This window comes from Ostrinia nubilalis, chromosome 1 (genome assembly GCF_963855985.1).
Source record: "Ostrinia nubilalis chromosome 1, ilOstNubi1.1, whole genome shotgun sequence".
In the NCBI taxonomy this organism is placed as follows: Eukaryota; Metazoa; Arthropoda; class Insecta; order Lepidoptera; family Crambidae; genus Ostrinia; species Ostrinia nubilalis.
In genome coordinates, this window is record NC_087088.1 from 15870970 (window position 1) to 15897015 (window position 26046).

A 26046-nucleotide genomic window follows, 5' to 3' on the forward strand; every position below is an offset into this window, starting at 1 on the left:
GAGTCTAGTGGGGCCCGCTAGGGTCCAGTAGGTTCTAATGGGACCCGCTGGGAGTCTAGTGGGACCCGCTGGGGTCTAGTGGGACCTGCTGGAGTCTAGTGGGACCCGCTGGGGTCTAGTGGGGCTCGCTGGAATCTAGTGGGACCCGCTGGAGTCTAGTGGGACCCGCTGGAGTCTAGTGGGACCCGCTGGGTTCTAGTGGGACCCTCTGGGATCTAGTGGGACTCGCCGGGAGTCTAGTGGGACCCGCCAGGAGTCTAGTGGGACCCGCTGGGGTCTAATGAAACCCGCTGGAGTCTAGTAAGACCCGCCAGGAGTCTAGTTGGACCCGCTGGGGTCTACTGGGGCTCGCTGGAATCTAGTGGGACCCTCTGAAGTCTAGTAAAACCCTCTGGGGCCTAGTGGGGCCCGCTGGGGTCCTGGGACCCACCTTCTTGATGAGCTTGCGGCGGTAGTGCTGCACTTGCTGGGTCGCGGCCAGGCCGGCGCGGCGCGGGCGGGCGCCGGCCTCCAGCTCGTCGGCGTACTTCATACCTCATTACAGTCGGACTGGGGCCTAGTGGGGCCCGCTAGGGTCCAGTAGGTTCTAGTGGGACCCGCTGGGAGTCTAGTGGGACCCGCTGGGAGTCTAGTAGGGCCCGCTAGGGTCTAGTGGGACCCGCTGGGTTCTAGTGGGACCCTCTGGGATCTAGTGGGACTCGCCGGGAGTCTAGTGGGACCAGCCAGGAGTCTAGTGGGACCCGCTGGGGTCTAATGAAACCCGCTGGAGTCTAATGAAACCCGCTGGAGTCTAATGATACCCGCTGGAGTCTAGTAGGACCCGCTGGGGTCTAATGAAACCCGCTGGAGTCTAGTGGGACCCGCTGGGGTCTAGTGGAGCTCGCTGGGGCCTAGTGGGGACCGTTGGGATCTAGTGGGACTCGCCGGGAGTCTATTGGGACCCGCCAGGAGTCTAGTGGGCCCCGCTGGGGTCTAGTTGGACTCGCTGGGGTCTAGTAAAACCCTCTGGGGGCTAGTGGGGCCCGCTGGGCTTGATGAGCTTGCGGCGGTAGTGTTGCACTTGCTGCGTCGTGGCCAGGCCGGCGCCCGGGCGTACTTCATACCTCATCACAGTCGGACTGGGGCCTAGTGGGGCCCGCTAGAGTCCAGTAGGTTCTAGTGGGGCTCGCTGGAATCTAGTGGGACCCTCTGAAGTCTAGTAAAACCCTCTGGGGCCTAGTGGGGCCCTCTAGTGTCTAGTTGTGGGACCCACCTTCTTGATGAGCTTGCGGCGGTAGTGCTGCACCTGCTGGGTCGCGGCCAGGCCGGCGCGGCGCGGGCGAGCACCGGCCTCCAACTCGTCAGCGTACTTTAGCACGCGCACTTCGATCTCGCGCAGCGTCTCTCGCTTCAGCGACTGCTCCTCGCTGCGAACCAAGTTTCCGAGTTGCTTATATCGAGCCAGAGATAGGTGTGAATGGGGACTACGCCGTCTAAAGCCTGGTCCGTGAGCACGTAGAATTTTGTCCAATGCTAGCTTGGGGTAAGCTACCCATCCTTATCGCTCGCGCGTAATTATGTTGCTGTCGCGCTCGCACACTCACTGCGGGCGCCCGTCGCACAGTCGCGACAGCAATATAATTACGCGCGAGCGATAAGGATGGGTAGCTTGGGGTTATTGGACAAAATTCTACGTGCTCACGGACCAGGCTTTATTCACCGTCACAAATTACACGTCATTCATATTTAATTAAATTAACAGAACGAGATCAGACTAGTTATTCAAAACATTTCTCTGTTCCGCTCCGCCTCGGTAGAAACCGGACCTTAAGGACGTCGCACATTTATCAACCCGGAAAGGGATCGTAACCGTATCACCTCGAGGCGGTCAGTATTTTTTGTATGAAACTCCATATTTCGAGTTGATAATAAGTCTGCTATGAGCTTTAATTAAATATATGATACTCGGCGCAGACTCATGGCAGGCGGTGTCATAATAAAACAGTGCATATTACGCTTTCTCTCGCATTTACACTGGTTATCGGTGACGTAACAGAGGCAGGCATAGCGTTATTTAAAAGTAATAACAGGCCTGTTCATCTCCGCGAGTTTACATCGAAAACAAAACACGCACGATGGCCCACCTACAGGATACTATTCGACAAGGCCTCACACACGAGCGAACATTGACTCACGCACGCGTATTCTTGTGTATGATGGAAGAAAATAAAGAAACTGGTGTACTAAATACTGTGCAGTATTTAACTGCCTAAATAATAATAAAATCACAGAATGTACTTTTTTAAGTTGCCTCAAAATACTGAGAGGTAAATAAGTAGTTAATATTATTCATGATAATTCATGCTAAATCATGTATTTCGTCCGCCATTTTTCGCAGTTTGGCACCTCACGTCACATCATTTTACCGAAGTCAGCCCTATAGCTTCGGCGCAGTGCCGATCACTGACGTTTGTCAACAAAATGGTGCTTGACTCTTGAGACAGAATAAATTACACCATATTGTTAATGACATTGAGCATACATTTTTTTAAATACCTTCGCGAAGTAAAACTTCTGTACGTAGTACTTATTATTATTCTGTGGTAATAATTAATAAAATATATGCGAGTGTGCATCTCTGTTTCAAAAATTACTTATGGCTCCGCCTGCCACGAGTCTTAGGCCGTATACAGAAATAAAGCTGGAAATTTATAAGCGTTTACCGGCGGTAACCCGCGCAGGAAAATATATGAACGTGCGCCGATAAGTTTCAACACGCGCTGGTCAGCGCTGGACGCTCCCATTTAAAATGCCATTCAACTCGCTTCCTTTGTGAACGAAGCGCTTATAAGTTTCCAGCTTTCTTTCTGTATACGGCCTTTGCGTGGAGTATAAGAGTAGGCGCACACCGTTGATTTTTAGTTGGCCGATAGTTGTGCCCGATTTCAAATTGTATGAAGAATCGGCCAAATCGAATCGGCGTAGTGTGCGCACTCCCAAACATGCCCATACTGATCAACTGCCCGACTTAACTATCGGCCGATAAAAAATCAACGGTGTGCGCCTACTCTAAGGCCCTTTTCACACGTCCCGGTTGCCGGCTAACCGGCGCCGGGTATCCGGTGGTGAAGTGTATGGGCATGGTACGTAGCTTTCACATGTTCCGGCGTAATGAGGGCTATCGTTTTAGCGCTCACCAGTTAGCGCCACTGTAGAGTAAGGTCCTGTCAATCGCCAGGGGTGCCAACTGTTAAGTATAAAAACGATAGCCCTCATTGATTGGTGGTGTCAACATTGAATCGCAAAATGTGTTGGTAAGCGCATAACTCAATAACGCGTGGACCAATTTTACTAATTATTTTACGCGGGCGAAACCGTGGTCCGAAAGCTAGTTTTTTTAAAAGTCCAAGGATGGTTTTTAGGGCGAGAAAAATTCGAATAACTTCGGGGAAAACTCTAAAAACAGCTATTCTTAAATATACTAAAATGCTGCCATATTCCAAAATTCCATATACAGTGTGAGTCACGTTAAAGTGTACATATGAAAATAGATGAAACTAGACCTATTTTTATCGACAAAAAAGAGGTCAAAAATTTTTTGAGTTTTTTTTTAATTTTTTTATAGAATTTTTAGTCTTCTAATTACTTATTGTTTAGAAAACGTAATAACTTTTAAACTAAGCGGTATATCCTGATAAAATAAAAACAGTAATAATGCTAAATAACAGGCGATACTAAAAATATACATAAAATTCACAAAAAATGCCAACAAATAATAAAAAATGATACTTTTTGAAAAAAATCTGCTTATAAATTCGTGTTTTTTTGGTTATTTGATAAATTTCTCCAAAAAATGCCCCTATAACCGGTGGTTTTTATTACTTTGTATTATTCTCTATCGTATTACCTTTGTAAAACCAAAAATCGCATGTCTCTATCCCTATCACAACGATTGCAATGATCGTTTGAACAAAGGCCTGCCACAACATTATTCTCCGCTACAGGTAGAGACAATTTTAATTTTAACTAAAATGCTTATTTTACTTCGAAATCTTTTGTGTTTATTTGAAATCTAACTTGTCTTTATCAAAATTACAAATCTAGAGCCATTTTCAGTTTCGTTGTTAACGAAGCGTTGAATGGCGCGCCCGGAGTGGCTTAGTTCAAACGATCATAGCAAATGTTGTGATAGGGATAGAGACATGCGATTTTTGGTTTTACAAAGGTAATACGATAGAGAATAATACAAAGTAATAAAAACCACCTGTTATGGAGGCATTTTTTGGAGAAATTTATCAAATAACCAAAAAATCACGAAATTAAAAGCAGATTTTTTTCAAAAAATATCATTTTTTATTATTTGTTGGCATTTTTTGTGTATTTTATGTATTTTTTTAGTATTGCCTGTTATTTAGCATTATTACTGTTTTTATTTTATCAGGATATACCGCTTAGTTTAAAAGTTATTACGTTTTCTTTACAATAAGTAATTGGAAGAAAAAAAAATCTATAAAAAAATATTAAAAAATCTCAAAAAATTTTTGACCTCTTTTTTGTCGATAAAAATAGGTCTAGTTTCATCTATTTTCATATGTACACTTTAACGTGACTCACACTGTATTTTTGACAGAACGAAGTCAGTCGGGTCCGCTAAAGCCCGGTCTGTGAGCACGTAGAATTTTGTCCAATGACCCTAAGCTCATCCTTATCGCTCGAGCGTAATTATGTTGCTGTCGCGCTCGCACACTCACTGCGGGCGCCCGTCACACAGTCGCGACCGCAATATAATTACGCGCGAGCGATAAGGATGGGTAGCTTGGGGTCATTGGACAAATATAGTAAATTCATAACAGGACTAAAAAAGCTATTAACTACGAAATGCTATTACACCATAAAAGAATATTTAGACGATAAAATTCATTAGCGATGTACCTTAACTATAACTTTCTATAGGGTGTTAGGTAAATGGGTATATGAGCCGACACTAGCCCATGTTAACATATTATTATGCATATAAATGGTATGGTGAAGTCAGAAATTTGATATCATCTCTTTAATTTTTTAAATTTCATACAAAATAAAATTTATAAAATCCGATTTGTAAGAAAATTAAAACAATTAAAATGAAGATATCAATTTTCTGACTTCACCATACCATTTATATGGCCATGTTAACATGGGCTAGTGTCGGCTCATATACCCATTTACCTAACACCCTGTATATAAGATAAAAAGAAGCCTCATCTCTTATACATAGATTTTTAGTTTGCAGCGCCCAACAGGGTCCTTAATGATTTCCAAATATAATTATGTAACACCTAAATGTACTATTAAGGAAGCAATAAACATATTGAGTATTGAAATTTCTACGTGCTCACAGACCAGACTATAGTAATCAATAAAGATTTGTTACCTGTCGGTCTGCGCGGCGGAGATGGCGGGCGGCGGCGGCGGCGGCGCGGGCGGCGTGCGGCGTAATGTTGTGTTCGGGGTTGTGTTGTCGAGATATTTGTTTTTATTCGCAAACGAAATGTTTGAACAACGGCGACAATTTTATTTCGATTCAAATTTATTCCTAACGCTCGATTTATTGTGGGCAAAAGAAGGAGTGCGCTGCCCGCTCGTTGCCCGCTCAAGCGCCGCTGCCCGCTGCCGCGCCGCTGTTTTCGAGAACCGGTCTATTTGATTTTACGCATAAGATCCTGCCGCTCCCGCGCCGCCGCCCGCTAAACTCGAGGCTGAGGCCTTAAAACAATAAAGATTTGTTACCTGTCTGTCTGCGCGGCGGAGATGGCGGGCGGCGGCGGCGGCGCGGGAGCGGCAGGATCTTATGCGTAAAATCAAATAGACCGGTTCTCGAAAACAGCGGCGCCGGAGCGGGGCGGCAGCGGGCAACGAGCGGGCAGCGCACGCCGCGCGAGCTGCCCGCTTGTTTCGAGAACGGGTCTGCGTTGCCCGCCCCGCTCCCGCGCCGCCGCCGCTCCCGCCCCACTGCCCGCTAAACAACACTTCAGAAGATTAAAGCTTACATTTAAAGCTACGAGTATTACTACGAGGTTTCGCGTGTGTCTGCGTCCTCCTGGGGCATTCGATACCCCGGTCTGCGCATTCTCTACCAGGGAACGTTCGTTGCCACGCTTGTGTATGCTGCGGCGTGTTGGTATGAGCGGGTCAAAGTCCAGTCGGTAGGCGGGATTGTCCTGAGGGGGCAGAGGCCGGCACTCGTGCTGCTGACGAAGGCCTACCGGTCTGTCAGCACGGCCGCGCTCCCGGTCTTGGCCGGAGTGTTGCCCGCCGACCTCGAGGTGGAGTATGCTGGACGGACGGCTGTACTGAGGACGCGCCAGCTCGCGACCCTGGACGAGATGAGCAGTCGAAAACGCGATATACGGGATTCGGTGATCGTATTTTGGCAGCAGCGTTGGGAGCAGGAGACCAAAGGTCGTGAGCTCTATCAGTTCTTCCCGGAGGTGGCTGGTAGGCTCAGCATGCGCTGGGTCCAACCGGACTATGTGACCTCGCAGATACTCACTGGACACGGGTGCTTCAATAAAAGGCTGAGCGACATGAAGCTGCGAGAGGGGAGTATGTGTGAGTGCGGCGAGAGTGAGGAGGACAGGCACCACGTTCTGTGGTACTGTCCTCTGTATGAAGACCTGCGGTGGGAGATGCTGAGTGGGATAGCGCTCTCGGAGGGTTACGGTCCTGCGTGGTACCCCGATCTTGTCAGCTCGGAGGCGAACTTCGCGCGGCTGCGAGGTTTCGCGCACGCGTGGCATAGGAGGCGGAACGGACAGACGCCTAGCGGCCAGGCACCGGATGGTGCCAACGTGCCAGTAGAGTCCATGCCCCAGAAGGGGGAGAGTGGCAAGGGACAAATGGACAAAGATTAAAGAACTTGTAGAGAGTCAAGAATTGCGCGCGGTGGAGTGCAATCTGCCGTAGGCAGCCGCAATTCCGCGCGCATCTCCCGCGATTCGGCCAGTTATAACCGCAAGGTTGGCATGGCCATGGGTGGTGATGGTTTGGCCGCTAAACTCGAGGCTGAGGCCTTAAAACAATAAAGATTTGTTACCTGTCGGTCTGCGCGGCGGAGATGGCGGGCGGCGTGGGCTCCCGCGCCGCCGCCGCTCCCGCCCCGCTGCCCGCTAAACTCGAGGCTGAGGCCTTAAGTATAAAAACGAGCCCTCATTGGTTATAAAACATTTCTACGCTCCGCTCCGCCTTGGTGGAAACCTTAAAGGTAGCATTCGGATCATGACGACCGCGACTCGAGACCGCGACCAGCGACCGCGACCCACTGCTTTATATGAATTAATAGGAAGTGCTGACGGATGCAAGCAACCGAGTCGCGCGACGTGTGGGCGTGGCCTGCCGGCTACTTGCGTCGCGCGACTCGGTCGCTCACAAGGCAGTGCCGTGACGCGACAGATGCAAAATGGCCGTGTTTTCTTCGCACGAAGACGAAATTTTAATAGAATTAGTAAGTTTCGTATGGGTCGCACGACTCGTGTCGCGAAGATTCGTAAGTAGCTGTCGCCCCGCGACCTGCGACCGGTCGCCTGTCGCGGTCTCGGATGGTGGTCTCTCGTCGCGGTCGTTTTGATCCGAATTTGTTACCTGTCTGTCTGCGCGGCGGAGATGGCGGGCGGCGGCGGCGGCGGCGGCGCGGGCGGCGTGGGCTCGCGCGGCGGCGAGCGCCAGGCGGCCGGCTCCACGCTCTCCCAGCGGGACGGCACGAGCGCGCCCGCCGGCGAGCCGCCGCCCGAGCCGCCGCCGCTCCCGCCCCACTGCCCGCTAAACTCGTCGGAGGAATCGTGCTCGAGAGACCCGGACCTGCCTGGTACTCTGATCTCGTCTCTTCGGAGGCGAACTTCGCCCGGCTGCGCGAATTTGCGTACGGCTGGCATAGGAGGAGGATCGCTAGCGCTGCACGGCACCAGATGGTGTCATCCGTGGAGTGATCGTCAGGCCCCAGAAGGGGGAGAACTGTATCATAGGGACAAGGACGTAGATAAATAACTTGTAAGGATTCAAGAAGTGTGGCGCGGTGGAGTGCAATCTGCCCTAGGCAGCCGCAATTCCGCGCGCATCTCCCGCGATTCGGCCAGTTATAACCGCAAGGTTGGCATGGCCATGGGTGGTGGTGGGTTGGCCGCTAAACTCGAGGCTGAGGCCTTAAAAAAATAAAGATTTGTTACCTGTCGGTCTGAGCGGCGGAGATGGCGGGCGGCGGCGGCGGCGGCGGCGCGGGCGGCGTGGGCTCGCGCGGCGGCGAGCGGCGCCAGGCGGCCGGCTCCACGCTCTCCCAGCGGGACGGCACGAGCGCGCCCGCCGGCGGCATTTGTTACCTGTCTGTCTGCGCGGCGGAGATGGCGGGCGGCGTGGGCTCCCGCGCCGCCGCCGCTCCCGCCCCGCTGCCCGCTAAACTCGAGGCTTAGGCCTTAAGTATAAAAACGAGCCCTCATTGGTTATAAAACATTTCTACGCTCCGCTCCGCCTTGGTGGAAACCTTAAAGGTAGCATTCGGATCATGACGAAGTGCTGACGGATGCAAGCAACCGAGTCGCGCGACGTGTGGGCGTGGCCTGCCGGCTACTTGCGTCGCGCGACTCGGTCGCTCACAAGGCAGTGCCGTGACGCGACAGATGCAAAATGGCCGTGTTTTCTTCGCACGAAGACGAAATTTTAATAGAATTAGTAAGTTTCGTATGGGTCGCACGACTCGTGTCGCGAAGATTCGTAAGTAGCTGTCGCCCCGCGACCTGCGACCGGTCGCCTGTCGCGGTCTCGGATGGTGGTCTCTCGTCGCGGTCGTTTCGATCCGAATGTGTTACCTGTCTGTCTGCGCGGCGGAGATGGCGGGCGGCGGCGGCGGCGGCGGCGCGGGCGGCGTGGGCTCGCGCGGCGGCGAGCGGCGCCAGGCGGCCGGCTCCACGCTCTCCCAGCGGGACGGCACGAACGCGCCCGCCGGCGAGCCGCCGCCCGAGCCGCCCGAGCCGCCGTCCAGCGGCACGCCGTCGATGTCCTCGTCCACTGCGGTCGAAAGTCAATCATTAACTTCTATCAGAGTAAATACAAATAGGCTTGTATCCACAGTGAATAAATCTGCAGTATAAGATTGTATAACTATTAAGATAGTCATGTAATTAATGAAAAAAGAAACTACTTACAAAATAATAATTAAAGATTGTTTATATTTTTAGTAAATAAATTCGGAAAAAATGGCCCATAAGTCACGTGACAGCAAACACCAATCAGAAAGCGTTACGTCACGCCGTGCAAAACGTCAGTCAAATTGTCATTGCCATTGAGCCTAATAAGCAACCGCGACTGACCTGGCACGCCGTCGATGTCTGGGTCAGCCGGGCGCGGCGGGCAGCCGCCGGCCGGCCGCCGCCACCCTCTCACTCCTCTGACGACGACGACCGGCCGGCGGACACCAGGCCTGCAACGATGCGACTGACCTGACACGCCGTCGATGTCTGGGTCGGCTGGGCGCGGCGCGGGCGCGGCGGGCAGCCGCCGGCCGGCCGCCAACCGGCGCAGCGCGGCGCCGTCCAGCGGCCCGGCGCCGCCGCCGCCCTCCCACTCCTCGGACGACGACCGGCCGGCGGACACCGGGCCTGCAACGATGCGACTGACCTGGCACGCCGTCGATGTCTGGGTCAGCTAGTCGCGGCGCGGGCGCGGATGGCAGGCGCCGACCGGCCGCCAACCGGCGGAGCGCGGCGCCGTCCAGCGGCCCGGCGCCGCCGCCGCCCTCCCACTCCTCCGACGATGACGACCGGCCGGCGGACACCGGGCCTGAAACTATGTGACTGACCTGGCACGCCGTCGATGTCTGGGTCGGCCGGTCGCGGCGCGGGCGCGGCGGGCAGGCGCCGGCCGGCAGCCAACCGGCGCAACGCGGCGCCGTCCAGCGGCCCGGCGCCGCCGCCGCCCTCCCACTCCTCGGATGAAGACGACCGTGCCGGCGACGCCGCCGCCTCACCCGCGGCGCCGGCCGAGGCGGCGCTCTCCTAGGACGATACGGCGGGTCAAGTGAGTGACGGGACCGTAGGGTTGCCAGGTCCATAAGGTCCAAAAGCCGGACATGTGGTGGAATTAGTGTCATATCAGGAGTGAGTACTATCATCATTGGTCGGTTGCCTAACATCCTGATACGTGGGCTTGATATTAGCATTACTTTCGCCTGGAACGGTAGCCACATAAAATGCCTAACAATAGCCGGACAGGACGGACAAGCCAATATTTGGCCGGACAAGACCGTAAAAAGCCAAACATGCCCGGCTAAAGTCGGACACCTGGCAACCCTAGACGGAGGACAGGGTTTGTATGTATACAGGGTGTAATTTTTAACAGATTTTAGTTGGTTCAACTCCCAGGTGTGGCAGGCAAATTTTTGGAAATCTTTTAATGCAATTTTATTTCTTTTCAAAAATAAAGGAATGTTTTCTTAGAGTAAAATTTTCTATACAGTATGAAGAGTACTTTCCCTCCAGGTGGCATTACAAAATTCCACCCTGTATATGTTAGTCGAAACCACTTTTGACTGCAAAAATCAGTCAAAAGTAGTTTTGACCCTTGGTCAATATCTCTTTTGACTGATTTTTCCAGTCAAAAGTAGCCACTTTTGTTTGACTGCAAAAAAATAATTAAAATTCATACAAAGTTACTATAGTGAAAATTACTTAGATTTTGAGACTAACACAACACTGCACAGACTGTTTTTATTGCAATAAATAAATCTTCGTCATTGCCTGGCCGATTCCTATTTTATTTGGGGTCGGCCCTCCGTATCATGCGTCTCCGTCTTCAGTCCTGGGTCGTCTCGCTGTTTACTTGGGCCTCTTTACGGTCCTTATTTGCTACGGCCTTTATTTAATACTAGCTGTGCCTGCGACTTCGTACGCGTAAAAACTCGTTTTGGCAACATTTTTCATTGTTGCTCTGCTCCTATTACTCGTAGCATGATGGTATATAGCCTATAGCCTTCCTCGATATATGGGCTTTCTAACACTGAAATAATTTTGCAAATTGGACCAGTAGTTCCTGAGATTAGCGCGTTCAAGTAAACAAACAAACAAACTCTTCAGCTTTATAATATTAGTATAGATTGCGATAAATACATAATATTTAAACAAGGTCGGGCTCACCTTCTCCTGGCCGAGGAAGACGTCGTTGATGTGCAGCAGGAAGTCGGTGGGGTACACGGCCCAGTCGGCCCACGCCTGCAGCACGCGCGTGACGCGCGCGCGGAACCCCTCGCGCTGCAGCCGCGAGCCCAGCGCCTGCCACGCCGCGTGGCACGCACGCATTACGTCCGCCAGGCGCGGCTGGAAACTGGGAACATTCATTTTTGGATAGATCTATTCTGTTGCAGCCAAAACTACTTTTGACTGATTTTTGCAGTCAAAAGTGGTTTGCCCTTGCCTTGGTCAATATCACTTTTGACTGATTTGAACCTGTAATACTTCTTATCATATTTTTAAGAAATCTAGGTATTTGTCAGGCAAATATAAGTAAAATCATTACTTTGTTTGAAGTTTCAGAGTAAGCGCACACCGTTGATTTTTAGTTGGCCGATAGTTGTGCCCGATTTCAAATTGTATGAAGAATCGGCCAAATCGAATCGGCGTAGTGTGCGCACTCCCATACATGCCCATACTGATCAACAGCCCGACTAAACTATCGGCCGACGAAAAATCAACGGTGTGCGCCTACTCTTAATCAGGCGAAAGCACTTTTGACGGATCTTTGCAGTCAAAAATGGTTTTGACCGATCATGAGTGTTGACTGTAACAGATCGATACCATTTGTGAGAGCTCGTGAAGCACTTTTAGGCCCAGAACAGACTGTGAAATGCAACTGCAACGAAACTGCAACTTTGTGATGATTCTGATGAATGAAACTGAAACTGAAAGTTTCAAACTGGCCGCGTCATGTGTGGTCTCTCAATGGACGCTATGGCAGAAACTTAGATGCAACTCAAAAGTAACTAGCAGTATCGTTGCAGTTGCGTTTCACCGTCTGTTCTGGGCCTTAGGATCAATAAATCAGTTCTACGATATCTAATATTGTGTGGCTATACTAAATGTAAGCTGGAAACATTTAATAAGATCCAGTTTATTCTATACTCTATTATAGATACTCAGCGGGTACTCAGGTAAGTACTCACGCGCTGCGGAAGGCGCTGGCGTTGGTGAGCTTGGCGCCGGCGCTGTGCAGGATGTCGGACAGCAGGTAGAGGTGAGTGGTGGCGGGTACTCAGGTAATGAGTGGTGGCGGGTACTCAGGCACAGAATAATAATAAGTACTACGTACAGAAGTTTTACTTCGCGAAGGTATTTAAAAAAATGTATGCTCAATGTCATTAACAATATGGTGTAATTTATTCTGTCTCAAGAGTCAAGCACCATTTTGTTGACAAACGTCAGTGATCGGCACTGCGCCGAAGCTATAGGGCTGACTTCGGTAAAATGATGTGACGTGAGGTGCCAAACTGCGAAAAATGGCGGAGGAAATACATGATTTAGCATGAATAATATTAACTTCTTATTTACCTCTCAGTGTCTTGAGGCAACTTAATAAAGTACATTCTGTGTTTTTATTATTATTTAGGCAGTAAATGGTTTACTAAATACTGCACAGTATTTAGTAAACCATTTTCTTTATTTTCTTCCATCATACACAAGAATACGCGTGCGTGAGTCAATGTTCGCTCGTATGTGAGGCCTTGTCGAATAGTATCCTGTAGGTGGGCCATCGTGCGTGTTTTGTTTTCGATGTAAACTCGCGGAGATGAACAGGCCTGACTCAGGTAAGTACTCACGCGCTGCGGAAGGCGCTGGCGTTGGTGAGCTTGGCGCCGGCGTTGTGCAGGATGTCGGAGAGCAGGTAGAGCCGCGCGATGCGCTTGTGCGCCGCCGTCTGCTCGCCGCTAAGGGACTCGGCCAGACACGCCGCCACCTGCCACCGAAACCTTGATTTATTTTTTCTTTCTTCTTGATAAATACAAGGTGTCCCAGAATGGGTGAATCAAACTGATAGGGGAGGTAGTTCTACTAATGTACTATCCCTAAAAAATATAACAAAAAATAAAGCGCATAAGGACACATTTTTTAAGTCATGTTAGCGGTTTTGTTTTATTTCCTTAAATTCGTGTTTGGGCGACTATTAATGTGTAATAATGGTGGATTATTAACCATTAAGTGTTCGTGAACGTGCATGAGTGTGGGCGAGTGAAGCAAAACAGTGCATCGTGATTCTTCTGGTTCTCTCAAGTTGTCCATAGGAGGTCTCAGTAAAGCACCACAACTTTACTGAGACTCAAAGGGTGGGAAAGGGTATCATCTATCATCCTTCATTATATCATTACTTGATCAATGAGTATATAAGTATACTTGAAAATGGCACAAATCAACTCGACCTCGACGTGTATTGCCAACATCATCAAAAAAGAAGAAGAAGAAGGCTACTGCCATTGGCCTGTGATCGCGCCGGCGATGGCGGTTTGCACGCGTTGGTGTGGTTGAAGCATAAGTATTAGCGAGTGTAATGACGTCACCTCGCCGGCCGCCTCGGCGTGCTCGAGGCACCAGGCCATGGCGGCGCCCACGCTGGTGCGAGCCGGCGTCAGCCCGCGGATGAGCTCCTCCAGGCGGTCGCGCTGGCTGCAATGGTTACAATTTGGTTAAAAAAGTTTTGTAACACAAATTGGAAAGATCATAAATTATAAGTTATAACAAAAGTTAACAAAACGGCTATGTTTTGAAAATGGTTACAATGTTGTTATTTAATTTTTAGCAGTAAGAAGTATCTCAACTATGTAATTTGAAAAAATCGAACTGCCTAAGGCAGGATTCACATGGACCGGCGCGAGTCGGTGCGCAACGCATGCGCGCGTATACGCGCGTATCCGCTGGCATCAGCCAAGTATAGTGTCGCATCGCAGTTAGTCTAGTTTAATAACTCCTACTGTGTGGTAGGAGTTATAATTTTATTATAAAATGATGGAATGGGGTGTTATTCTCTTAGCAATCGCATCGGAAGAAAATGAAAATAACCAAAATAAAAAATCCGAGCGTATGCGACGGGAGCCGACTAGAGCCGACCGAAGCCGACGGCGGCTGAACGCAGTCGCTCGTGTTCCGAGGAATACGCTCGGAGCCGACCGGCTTCCGACGCATACTCGCGCATCCGTCCGGATTGAAATGTATCAGTTGTAAGCAATGACGACTCTAAGCACTGTTAATAAAATACTATTTTTTTACGGCCGTGTAAGTGCGCTCCGACGCGCGCCGGTCAATGAGAATCGTCCCTTAGGCGGGCTGGCCGTAACAGCGTATTACACTTGAAAATTTCGACAGGTTCATCCACTATCTAAGTAGCTCAGATGGAAGAGCAGTCGCCCGGCAAGCGAAAGGACGTGGGTTCAAATCCCGCTAAGAACTCACGGCGCAAATTTCACCCGCGCCCGCGGCGGTTGTGGAATTGCGGTTTTATTTCAAAACTCACGGGAGCGGTTATTTGCGCGGTTATTCTAAGAACTCACGGCGCGATATAAAATCTCGCCGCGCGCTAAGTCACTGGTACAAAATAGTCGCCCGCCGATCGGGAGCGGGACCCGCATACAACCGCGCCCGCTGCGTTCGAAAACCGCGTCGTGAGTTTGTGCATTAGTTTTTACATAAGTATCTGCATTCTATAGAAGCTGAGGGCGCGGGTGAAAATCGCGCCATGAGTTCTTAGCCTTAGGGAGTTCAATTTTTCAAGTTTTTGATATTGCTTGGGTTCCGCACGGTGTACGTACTTGTTGGAGAGCGTGCCGCGGATGTTGTCCTTGGCGTCGTCCTCGTCCACCAGCTCGTCCGGCATGCCCGCCGTGTACAGGTTCATGACCGGCGGCCGCCACACCGACCCGCCTGCAACAACGACGTAATATGACAATACACTATTTCACACCATGCCAGGCCTCCGTCACTCGCCTGTGCCGGCCGAGATAATTAACTACAGCGCGCGACAACTCCGAGTTGCAAATCAGTCGGGGCCGCCACGCCCCTGTGTACACACGCTCGGCCGATCATCGTCGAAATTAAGGTTTATTGTTTCAACAGCACTGGTTATTCTTCTTTTTAATGGAAAATCGTAATCATTAACTGTAGTAATTTAAATAATTAAAAAACACTTAATTTTTTAAATTATTTTGAAATACTTATCGACAAAAAATGTAGCAAAAAAAATATTTTAGCTAATAAAAACATTGACTTTACTTCACCGTATCTATTTATCGACACTACACCTTTTAAAACTGTTTGTCCAAATTTGAATTATCGCAACACTGAAGTTTATTGATAGGTACTTCGGAGATGACGAAAAATAAACACCACTAGATTAAAGTTTACCAATCGTAAATACAATAAATGTTTCTTAAAATTAAGTTTTTATTTATTTTACTTTGCTTATACAACCCTGACGCTTGAGCTGTGAGGTAGATCAATTCTGTATACAAAAAAATTGCGGTCTTGTGAGGGTAAGATGCGATTTCGAACGCACCAGGTGCGTTGGTAATAATAAATAAATAAATATCTTTGGACAATCTCACACAGCGCCATCTAGCCCCAAAGTAAGCAATTAATATGCTTGTGTTATGGGTGCTAGCTTAACGGATATACTACTTATATACTTTTTTTTTAAATACATACATATTATACATAGTAACACCCAGACCCGTCACAGAAATTAAAATTCATCATTTCAATTTCTGCCCGGCCGGGAATCGAACCCGGGACCTCTCGGCATAGTAGTCCGTTCTGAACCACTACACCAAACGGTCGACATTAATATTATTATTACAATCGACAGTAATTTTGCATTATTATTATTATTACCGTTAAAATGTCGGAATCTGATCCTGATCAAAGGAGTGCAATTTCTGTTGCTACTATTATGTATTCTGTGACCATTCCCCAATCATTCGAAATCACAACTTTTTTAAAGAGACACTAAGGCTGACATCACACGGACTGCACCACAACAACCGCACGCAGTCGCTATATTCAACTGCATGCAGTTGTCTGCTGACTTTCTCAAAGAGACAGGGTTCAAAATATAAAATCTATCATGAACTTTGTATGGGAGGTGTCCAAAGATTTTTCATATTATGTCGACCCACGTTTCTTTGAGCAAGTTGTTTAGTATCACAGTTTGAAGTCTCTTTGAGAAAATCAGCAGACAACTGCATGCAGTTGAATATAGCGACTTCGTGCGGTTGTTGTGTAGTCCGTGTGATGTCAGCCTAATGCTCGTTTTCACCGTCTAAGTGACCCCTATAGTAAAACTTATCAGAGAGCTTAGTGTGAGTTTACATCAAACGTCGTCACTAGTGACCGCGTAAAAGTTTAGTTTTTAACAAATATAATTAAATGAATGATGGATTGTACAGCGCCCCTAGCGAAAACTTTCTAGAACTAAAATTTTCAGGTGCAGCAGTAACAAAAACGTCACTATACCTTTGATCATGTGTATGTGTTGCCAGTGATGGTATATGTATCAGAAACGTGGTCGCTTACTATGGGCCTCATAAGAAGGCTCAAGGTCACCCAAAGGGCGATGGAGCGGGCTATGCTCGGAGTTTCCCTGCGTGATCGAATCAGAAATGAGGAGAATTTCTCGAGTGGCGACCACGGGCTGGAAGACGTAGCGTGGGCAGGCCTCCTACTAGGTGGACCGACGATCTGGTAAAGGTCGCGGGAAGAGCCTGGATGCGAGCAGCGCAGGACCGTTCATTGTGGAAAAGCTTGGGGGAGGCTTTTGTTCAGCAGTGGACGTCATTCGGCTGAAACGAACGAACCTTTGAACATGCGGAAGTCGTTGAGCGCCCACTGCTTTGGCGAGTCGCCTTGCAGCATGGAGTACAGCTTCCAGCGGTAATACACGTGCGCCGGCGACTGGTTCTCGAACAGGAACCGGAAGAACGGGTTGCTCATCTCCTTGTTCATGATGATGGCCTCGAACATCGGGCCTTCCCGGATCACGAACTCCACCATCCGGTGGATCAGCATCAGTATGTTTCTGGAAGGGATGCAGTATTTTGATAGTGTTTATAGTCTGGTCGCCGAGCACGTAGAATTTTGTCCAATGACCCCAAGCTAACCATCCCGACGGGCGCTCGGAGTGAGTGTGCGAGCGCGACAGCAATATAATTACGCGCGAGCGATAAGGATGGGTAGCTTGGGGTCATTGGACAAAATTCTACGTGCTCAGAGACCGGGCTTTACCAATCATTGCAAGGCGTAATCTACACTAATCTACACTAATATTATAAAGAGGTAATATTTGTACCTATTTTTGTATGTTTGTAATGAATAGGCTCAAAAACCACTGAACGGATTTTGATGAAACTTTACAGTATTATTGTTCATAATCTAGAATAACATATAGGCTATAATTTATGACGATCTGTGACAAACGAAATTTCACGCGTGTGAAGCCGCGGGCAAAAGCTAGTTATTTAATAATAAAACACACACATTAGTCTGCGGGCACGAAGCTGGCGACAGCGGAGCGATGGGCGGGACTACGCGACGCGGACCGGCGGCGATGAGGAATAGTATTGCGTATTGTGCTTTGTAACAAAATATTTTAAAGTATTGCGTCTAGCGCCATCGAGTGTTAAGTTGTGGAAACATGTTGACATAACTGGTTCTATCTATACTAATATTATAAAGAGGTAAAGTTTGTGTATTTGTTAAATTGTAAGGGGTAACCTCGGGATCTACTGAACCGATTTTAAAAATTGTTTCACCGATAGAAAGCCACATTATTGCCACAAAATATAACAGAAAGTAAACTCATGTATGTACCTCGCTTTGCATACCTCTCTCGCTCGCACGCTCGGCCGTCGCGCTAGGGTTGTCTTGTCATGTGTTGCGTTTATTTCGATAAGATAGAAAAATGTTACTCTTAATACTATGCAAGAAAGACAATAACAAATATCCACGTATACTTATTTATATTTAGTACGTTATTATAGTAATAGTTTGCAAACAAATACACGAGAAGGAAGTAGTATTTAGTTGAGTGACACTATTATCCATCCAACTAATATTATAAATGCGAAAGTTTGGATGTCTGGATGTTTGTTGCTCACTCACGCAAAAACTACTGAACGGATTTTGATGTAACTTTACAGTAATATTGTTTATAACCCTGAATAACATATAGGCTATAATTTATGACGATCTGTGACAAACTAAATTTCACGCGGGTGAAGCCGCGGGCAAAAGCTAGTTATCCAATAATTCCTAAAACCTCTCTAAAACAATTTGATATTCCTAATAATTGAGTTGGCTTTCAATTTCAATTGAAATTCAAATAAATAACTTACTTACCTCCCCGAATCAACTGGTAATTTAAAAAATGAAAATTCGGTATTTAATGATGAGTTTAAGCAACCAAATACCCAACAATTATAATACGACTTTTTCTGTTCACTCATTTTCGTCAATTTCGCAAAACAAAATAATATCACAGGCGGTTGACCGGCGCGTGACTCAAGCGAACCACAGCGAACGTGTGGCGAACGTCTGTCGCGCTCGCGCCACGTCGCGCTCGCATTCGTCCAAGACAGTCTTGCTAGAGCGGTGTCTATGTGTGCGTGGCTCGAGCGCGTTTAGTATGGAGTTTGTCTTCTGTTATATTTTGTGTTATTGCTGAGTGTCATAGGTTATATAAAATCCGAAAAATTCCACGCGGGCGAAGCTGCGGGCGGAAATCTACTTTAGCTAGTTAGCATTTAAAATTATTTCATAACTCTTACCTTTCTGTTGGCACCACAACTTTGACTATTGATTGAGATAAGATCTGCAAAGCAAGAAGATTTTTATAATTTTTGTAACAATAATAAGGACAAAAGTATCACATCAATTTTAACACTGTGAGTGACGTCTTGTCTCATTGTAATATAGGCTATTGCAACAAAAGATTATAGTCAGTTCAATATAATTAAAGCGTAGCATACCTGTTCATAATCTTTCCGGTCATCAGGATCACTGGGATAGTAGTCGCCGGGACGGACTCGCGGTATCTTAAAAAGTAGATTTAAATATTTAAGTACTTAAAATATTATATAGGTACAATAATTTTATTTCATCACTGATTTCGACTCATTTTGGACGAAAGTCAAACAAATATACATCCGTAAGCTATAGCAGACAGATACCTAGTATTATATTGATTTGAATGTCGCGTAACGTCACTATTGAGTAAAAAAAAACTTAACTACTCAAGCGTGACGTAACGCGCCATTTCAACTACATGTAGCACTGTTATTATTTAATTATGAAAGACAATAAAAAATATGAGTAATATTTTCTAATCTGTCTGACGGACAAATAAAATTGAAATAGTGTCATCTAAGCCTGGTCCGTGAGCACGTAGAATTTTGTCCAATGACCCCTAGCTACCCATTCTTATCGCTCGCGCGTAATTAAGGCGGTTATCACACTGCGCGACAGATTTAATCATTGTATGCAAGCACCTCAGTTTGTATAGAAAAAACGCGCGGCACTTCACACTGACAACGCGTCCGCGCGCGTGATTTCTTATATGAAAATCACGCGCTCCGCGGCGGAGCGCGGCGCAGTGTGATAACCGCCTATATTGCTGTCACGACTGTGCGACAGGCACCCGCAGTGAGTGTGCGACTGTGCGAGCGCGATAGCAACATAATTACGCGCGAGCGATAAGGATGGGTAGCTTGGGGTCATTGGACAAAATTCTACTCGCTATCGCTCAGACTATAGCCTATTGTGGGGTACCTTGTTGATGAGGTGCTTGGGCGGCTGCGCGTTGAAGGGCAGGCCGGAGGGCGGCGGCGGCTTGCACGGCTGCTGCAGCGCGGGCGGGATGTAGATGGGCACGGGCGGGATCACCACAGCCTTGCCCCAGCCCAGCTTCATCTCGTAGCTCATTATCTCTTTGCCTGCACGGTGCACGCCGAACCACACAATAATAAGAGTAGGCAAATGTTGGTTGGAGGGGCACCCGCTGAAAACCAGCGTCGTGGCACGCGTGGCTCGATTAATGCTGAGCGGGCGCATTTTTGGCACAAAATATGCGTGTAGTTTTAAGTCCCTTTGTTCTGTTTTTTTTTGTTTTCTTTTGTGTCAAATAAAGTTTTTCTTATTCTTATTCTTATTCTAGGCGCACACCGTTGATTTTTCGTCGGCCGATAGTTTAGTCAGGCTGTTGATCAGTATGGGCATGTATGGGAGTGCGCACACTACGCCGATTCGATTTGGCCGATTCTTCATACAATTTGAAATCGGGCACAACTATCGGCGAACTAAAAATCAACGGTGTGCGCCTACTCTAAGTACTACCAGGCCTGTTCATCTCCGCGAGTTTACATCGAAAACAAAACACGCACGATGGCCCCCTACAGGATTATTCGACAAGGCCTCACATACGAGCGAACATTGACTCACGCACGCGTATTCTTGTGTATGATGGAAAAAAATAAAGAAAATGGTGTACTAAATTCTGTTCAGTATTTAACTGCCTAAATAATAATAAAAACACAGAATGTACTTTTTTAAGTTGCCTCAAGACACTGAGAGGTAAATAAGTAGTTAATATTATTCATGAATTCATGCTAGCTAAATCATGTATTTCCTCCGCCATTTTCTGCAGTTTGGCACCTCACGTCACATCATTTTACCGAAGTCAGCCCTATAGCTTCGGCGCAGTACCGATCACTGACGTTTGTCAACAAAATGGTGCTTGACTCTTGAGACAAGCTAAATTACACCATATTATTAATGACATTGAGCATACATTTTTTAAATACCTTCGCGAAGTAAAACTTCTGTACATAGTACTTATTATTATTCTGTGGTACTACGTACACGCGAAGTAGAAAACGTAGCGTCTGCAGGCCTCCTACTAGGTGGACCGACGATCTGGTAAAGGTCGCGGGAAGAGCCTGGATGTGGACAGCGGAGGACCGTTCATTGTAGAAAACTTTGGGGGAGGCCTTTGTCCAGCATTGGACGTCATTTGGCTGAAACGAACGAACGAACTACGTACATTTTCTTCGAAGATTTTCCTCGCGAAGGTTTGAACGTTTCCTGCTAGGGGCGCTGTACAATCCGTCATACATTTGATGTCATTTTTGACGCGCTCACTAGTGAGCGCGTTTGATGTAAGCTCACACTAGGCCCTCCGTACCACTAAAACGTACTTCGCTAAATCGACCTTCGCCACTACGTTACGGGACCTGTTTGTACAGGGTGTCCCAGAATGGGTGAATGAAACTGCTAGGGGAGGTAGCTCTACTAATGTACTATCCCTAAAAAATATGAAAAAAAATAAAGCGCATAAGGACACAACATATTTTTTTTAAAGTGAAAATAAATCAGCTTTGCCTAAGTATCTGGCTATAATTGCTGCGTTTGGAGTTTATTTGTACTTTTTTCTTACTAATATTAATTGTACATGATCGCTTCGTCTATCTGTAAACAAACTTTTGAAAATAATGACTAGATTTCGAGTTTAGAGCACTTTGTTTAAAAAAATCCGAACCCAAAATTATTTTTTATTAGTAGAGCTACCTCCCCTAGCAGTTTGATTCACCCATTCTGGGACATCCTGTATAATAAATATACCGTTGATACAGCGCAGCGCCCGCTCGCCGTCCTTGCGGCTCATGAAGGCGACGAACCCGCAGTTGCGGCCGCGCGCCTTCTCCTCGTCGGAGCGCGGCCACATGATCTTGATGCTCGCCAGCGGCCCGTAGCGCCCGAATATCTCCATCAGCTGCTGCTCTGTTATCTGTAGCAAGGCAGCAGCACAAATACAGGGTGTTAGCTAAATGGGTATATGAGCCGACACTAGCCCATGTTAACATAGGCATATAAATGGCATGGTGAAGTCAGGAATTTGATATCATCATTTTTTTTTTCATACAAAATAAATTTTATAAAATCCGATTTGTATGAAAATTAAAATAATTAAAATGAAGATATCAATTTTCTGACTTCACCATACCATTTATATGCCCATGTTAACATGGACTAGTGTCGGCTCATATACCCATTTACCTAACACCCTGTATAGAGACTGTAAAATTAAAATTTACATTGACTCGCAAGAGGGCATGGACTCAGGCCCCTCTTTCCCACTGGGCACTTTGGGCACGTGCCCAGGGCCCCGCGACCGAGGGGGCCCCCGTCTGCTCGAAAGACCTTTCTCCATATGATAAGGGCCACCCTTGATCCTTAAGATCCCAGGGCCCCTAGTAGGTTAAAGACGGCCCTGCATGGACTTATAACGTTTAAACTATGTCTGGTCTGTGAGCACGCAGAATTTTGTCCAATGATCCCAAGCTACCCATCCTTATCGCGAAACGTCAGGCAAATACAGGTAATATTTTAATGTTACCTATCCACGTAACGCGTTAAAACCTAAAATAATTCAAAAATAAATGTGTTTATTATGGCTTACTCCACTATTCCCCATTGACAATCCCCGTCAACGTTAGCGCCAATGAGGGTTTTCGCGAATGAAAGATCCGCTAGATGGCGGGACGTGGATGTGGGGTCTGGCTGCTGCGTGATTGGTGGATTTTGACATATCTGTCAATGTCATGTCAAAAATAACCAATCATGCAGCATTTGGACCTCGGGTCTACGTATTGCCATCTGGCGGATTTTTCATTCGCGAAAACCCTCAATGGAGCTTATAATGTTAAAAATAAAATTCTAATATAACGGGGAATAGTGAACAAAAAGTTCACTAATCCCCGTTGACAATTCCCGAATAGTGGAACAAGCCTTTTTTATGTGGCCTCAAGAACAAACCTTGGGGTTCAAGTTGCCGAGATACAGGTTGGTGGTGTTGGGGTCGCCGGTGTCGTAGGAGCCGATGTCGGCGATGGCGTCGAGCGCGGGCTCAGGCGCCAGCCCGCCCGGCACGCGATCGCGAAGCACATTCTTGTACTTGTGGCGCTCCGAACGCTCCTCTTGGATTCTGGAAAGTTTAATTTAAAGAAAAGAAAGAAAGAAGAAAGAAAAAATGTTTATTTGGCACCAAATTTAACCTACACAATATTTAACTTATTATTCTAATACAAAACAAAAATTATATAAAATTTTAAAAATAATAATAATATTGGCACCAAATTGGGCTTCGCTCAGTAAAGGCAGTGACGGCGCAGAGCTCGTCACGGCGACTGGAATTCTGCCGAGTCCATTTGCAGAGGAAAAGAAGGCGCATAGCCTCAGCACACAGACAGCCGACAAATTATGTGTGACTCAATGACTCAATGACTCAATTACACTAGGCCTTCCCGCAACCTCGCCCGCGTATAACATCAGTAGGGGGCAGAATGTTAAGTACCGGTATTCTTACTTCAGCTTTTGCAAGTTTAATAAATATTTCTTGTATTTTACACGGAAAGTAAAAACGGTAGGGATAACTAATGCAAAACAGAATAGACCGACCACCCTGGGCATGTTGTTTAGTGCAGGTAGTTTTGCACGATTTACAGGTCAATAATAAGTTGCACAAATGAAACTTATGCTTTTTCAATATTAAACAGTTTCATTTGTGCTGCTTTTGCAATATTAAACAGTTACTAACTGGCCCAAAAAATAGCACCAATTTACAAAGCATCTGAATAAAATTAAAATTGATTAAGATTGAAGCCACGATATCCGAACGGTGAAGGGGTCGGACTGGCCGACTCGTGATCCGAGGAACGCGGGTTCGGTCCCCGCCGCCGTTCGACTATTATGGTGGTGACCTCACTCGTGATACAAGCATATTTAGCTTAGTACGATGGGCTAACGGGACTATTAGTAATTTGTGTAATTACTAGTAATCTTTATTAAAAAAAAAGTGATGTAAAGATCACATTTGACAAGTGATTTTGGGTGAAAAAAATTACCATCCTTAAATAATTTAATTAATACAGATTTTGTTGGTTACTATGCATTTCATTCATATTGCTTTACAAGTGGCACTTACTGACGAAGTTCCTCCTTGAACAGCTCAAGATTGCTTTTCTTCTTATCCTGACCCTTTTGCTTGGATCGCAGGCGGATCGGTGGCTCAGGGCGCGGCGCGAGGCTGCGAACTATGTCAGCCTCGGTCCCGCCACGCTTCTCATCCAGGCGGGACACTGGCTTGTACAGTTTACCACGCTCAGACGTATCTTCCTCTGCAAAATACACTCTGTGATATGATCATTTTCTTTGCTTTTGACCTAATAAGGACCAGAACACACGGTGAAACGCAACTGCAACGAAACGTCGTGTGGTCTCTCAACGGAATCTATGGCAGAAACTTAGATGCAACTCAAAAGTAACTAGAAGTTGCAGTTTCGTTGCAGTTGAATTTACGATGTGTTCTGGGTCTAACAGAAAGTAGACAGTAGTAGCATCAGAATCAACAGAACTGGGGCATAAAATTGATCTGAAAAAGAACTCGTACTCGTTTTCAAGTCAGCTTTTAAAAAGCACTTTTACTTTTTAAACAGTAAATATTAATATTTTCAACATTAAACTTTCTATTTACATTTCATTATTTTACTTTAAAAGCCAAATGAATAGTTACAACTTACTCCTTGCTCCTGCATCGTAGGTGCCAGCCTTTACCCAAACCTTCGATGCGGTGCTCGGTACTTCTTGAAAGGTTTCTACAAACTCCTTGAATACCTGACAACATAGTTAAGGTTAGATTGTTATTGTATTCTGCATATTACCATAGATACTCAAGAAAAAATATGACTATAGGTATTATCCAGAGAAAACAAGGCGACTATGTTTGTTGTATGGAAAAACAGCCCTTGTGTTTCTTCTTAACATTGAATGTTATCATGAATGCATTTGTTAGCAGCGTTTAATCGCCTGATAACAATGTTAGGGCCATGTAACAAGTTCACGCTTTATTATTATTTGTCTGTTTAGATAACTATACTTAACACCAATAATGTATTTCTGTAATGTAATATTGTCACACATGTTCTGTAAATAAAAATATCTTTACAATTTCATTTAATATTTACCAAAACCAAAATATATTAGGGTTAACGAAACAAATTACAGTATCATAAAATCAAAGTATCATAACCTCTTTATATTACTTACATGGGCAGCCGCTTCTTCCTCCTCCTTTTTTCGAAGATCTTCAAGCTCCTTCTTCGATAAATTTCTAGAACTCATTTTAGAGCAGGAAATTCTCGACGACGATATATTAACTCAAAAATATCATAATTCGCAGCACTTATTTACTGACTCGAAGGCCAAGGTTATGATCAGTTTTGATTAATTTATAAAATTATTAACATTTAAGTAAAAGCACTATGTTTTGTTGTTTCCAAGGTGTCCAAAATCAGTACTAAAGTGCAACAGAATAAACATATCCAAGACGAGAAACAGTTAAAAATAAAAGCGAAAACAACCACAACAAGAAATATCGTCGGCTGAAATGAATGACATTTTGTTTTTTAATTTTTAGTAATACGACCGCACCGGGCCGCACTGTTTTAGTCAGTTTTTTTCATGGAGGAGTAGTTTTTTTTGTGTTTAAAAATGGCTTCGTGCAGTTTGCACATAAAGCTTGTCTCACTCAAGTCATTCTCAAGTTTTATAGCCCGACCAGAATTTGATTATTGATGAATAATAAAATAAATCTAGCTCGATTGATGGTTTCTTTTAATTTATTTAAACCAGGTTACCTATAATAATATTTTTTCGTTAATTTATGAAAATATCAAATTAGCCCGTAATCCTGAATCCTGATACATACAGTTAGCCTACTAATTTAACACAGGTACGACTGTACTCAGTGTTGCACTATCAAATGCAATTGACGCGCCTCTATGCCAGGGTTTTTATGTTCCTGCCCCCCTAGACAAAACGCACTTTTTGATCGAATCGAAAATCGAATCCGTCAAAACTCCATACAAAAAAGGAGCTTTTCGACCACTTTGCGACTGGTTTGCGATTATAATTTGCACTTTGTCTAGACCCACTGGTCAGGCTATAAAAAAATGGTCAA

The 26046-nt window shown here is 46.3% G+C and overlaps 1 protein-coding gene across 1 annotated transcript; it reads right to left on the reverse strand.

Annotated features, from left to right (window-relative positions):
• Positions 1-1222: 1222 nt before the first annotated feature.
• LOC135076819 (U2 snRNP-associated SURP motif-containing protein) lies at positions 1223-25498 on the reverse strand. The gene is made up of 17 exons (XM_063971273.1): positions 25134-25498; positions 24608-24701; positions 24013-24205; positions 22845-23013; positions 21651-21816; positions 19803-19966; positions 19004-19069; positions 18803-18846; positions 16835-17055; positions 14795-14906; positions 13550-13655; positions 12815-12951; positions 11139-11325; positions 9880-10001; positions 8181-8282; positions 7600-7908; positions 1223-1406 (listed from the first exon to the last, which is right to left on the reverse strand). Exons 1-17 carry the CDS (start codon positions 25206-25208, stop codon positions 1229-1231), a joined length of 2445 nt encoding a protein of 814 aa, XP_063827343.1. The 5' UTR covers positions 25209-25498; the 3' UTR covers positions 1223-1228.
• Between the last annotated feature and the right edge of the window lie 548 nt (positions 25499-26046).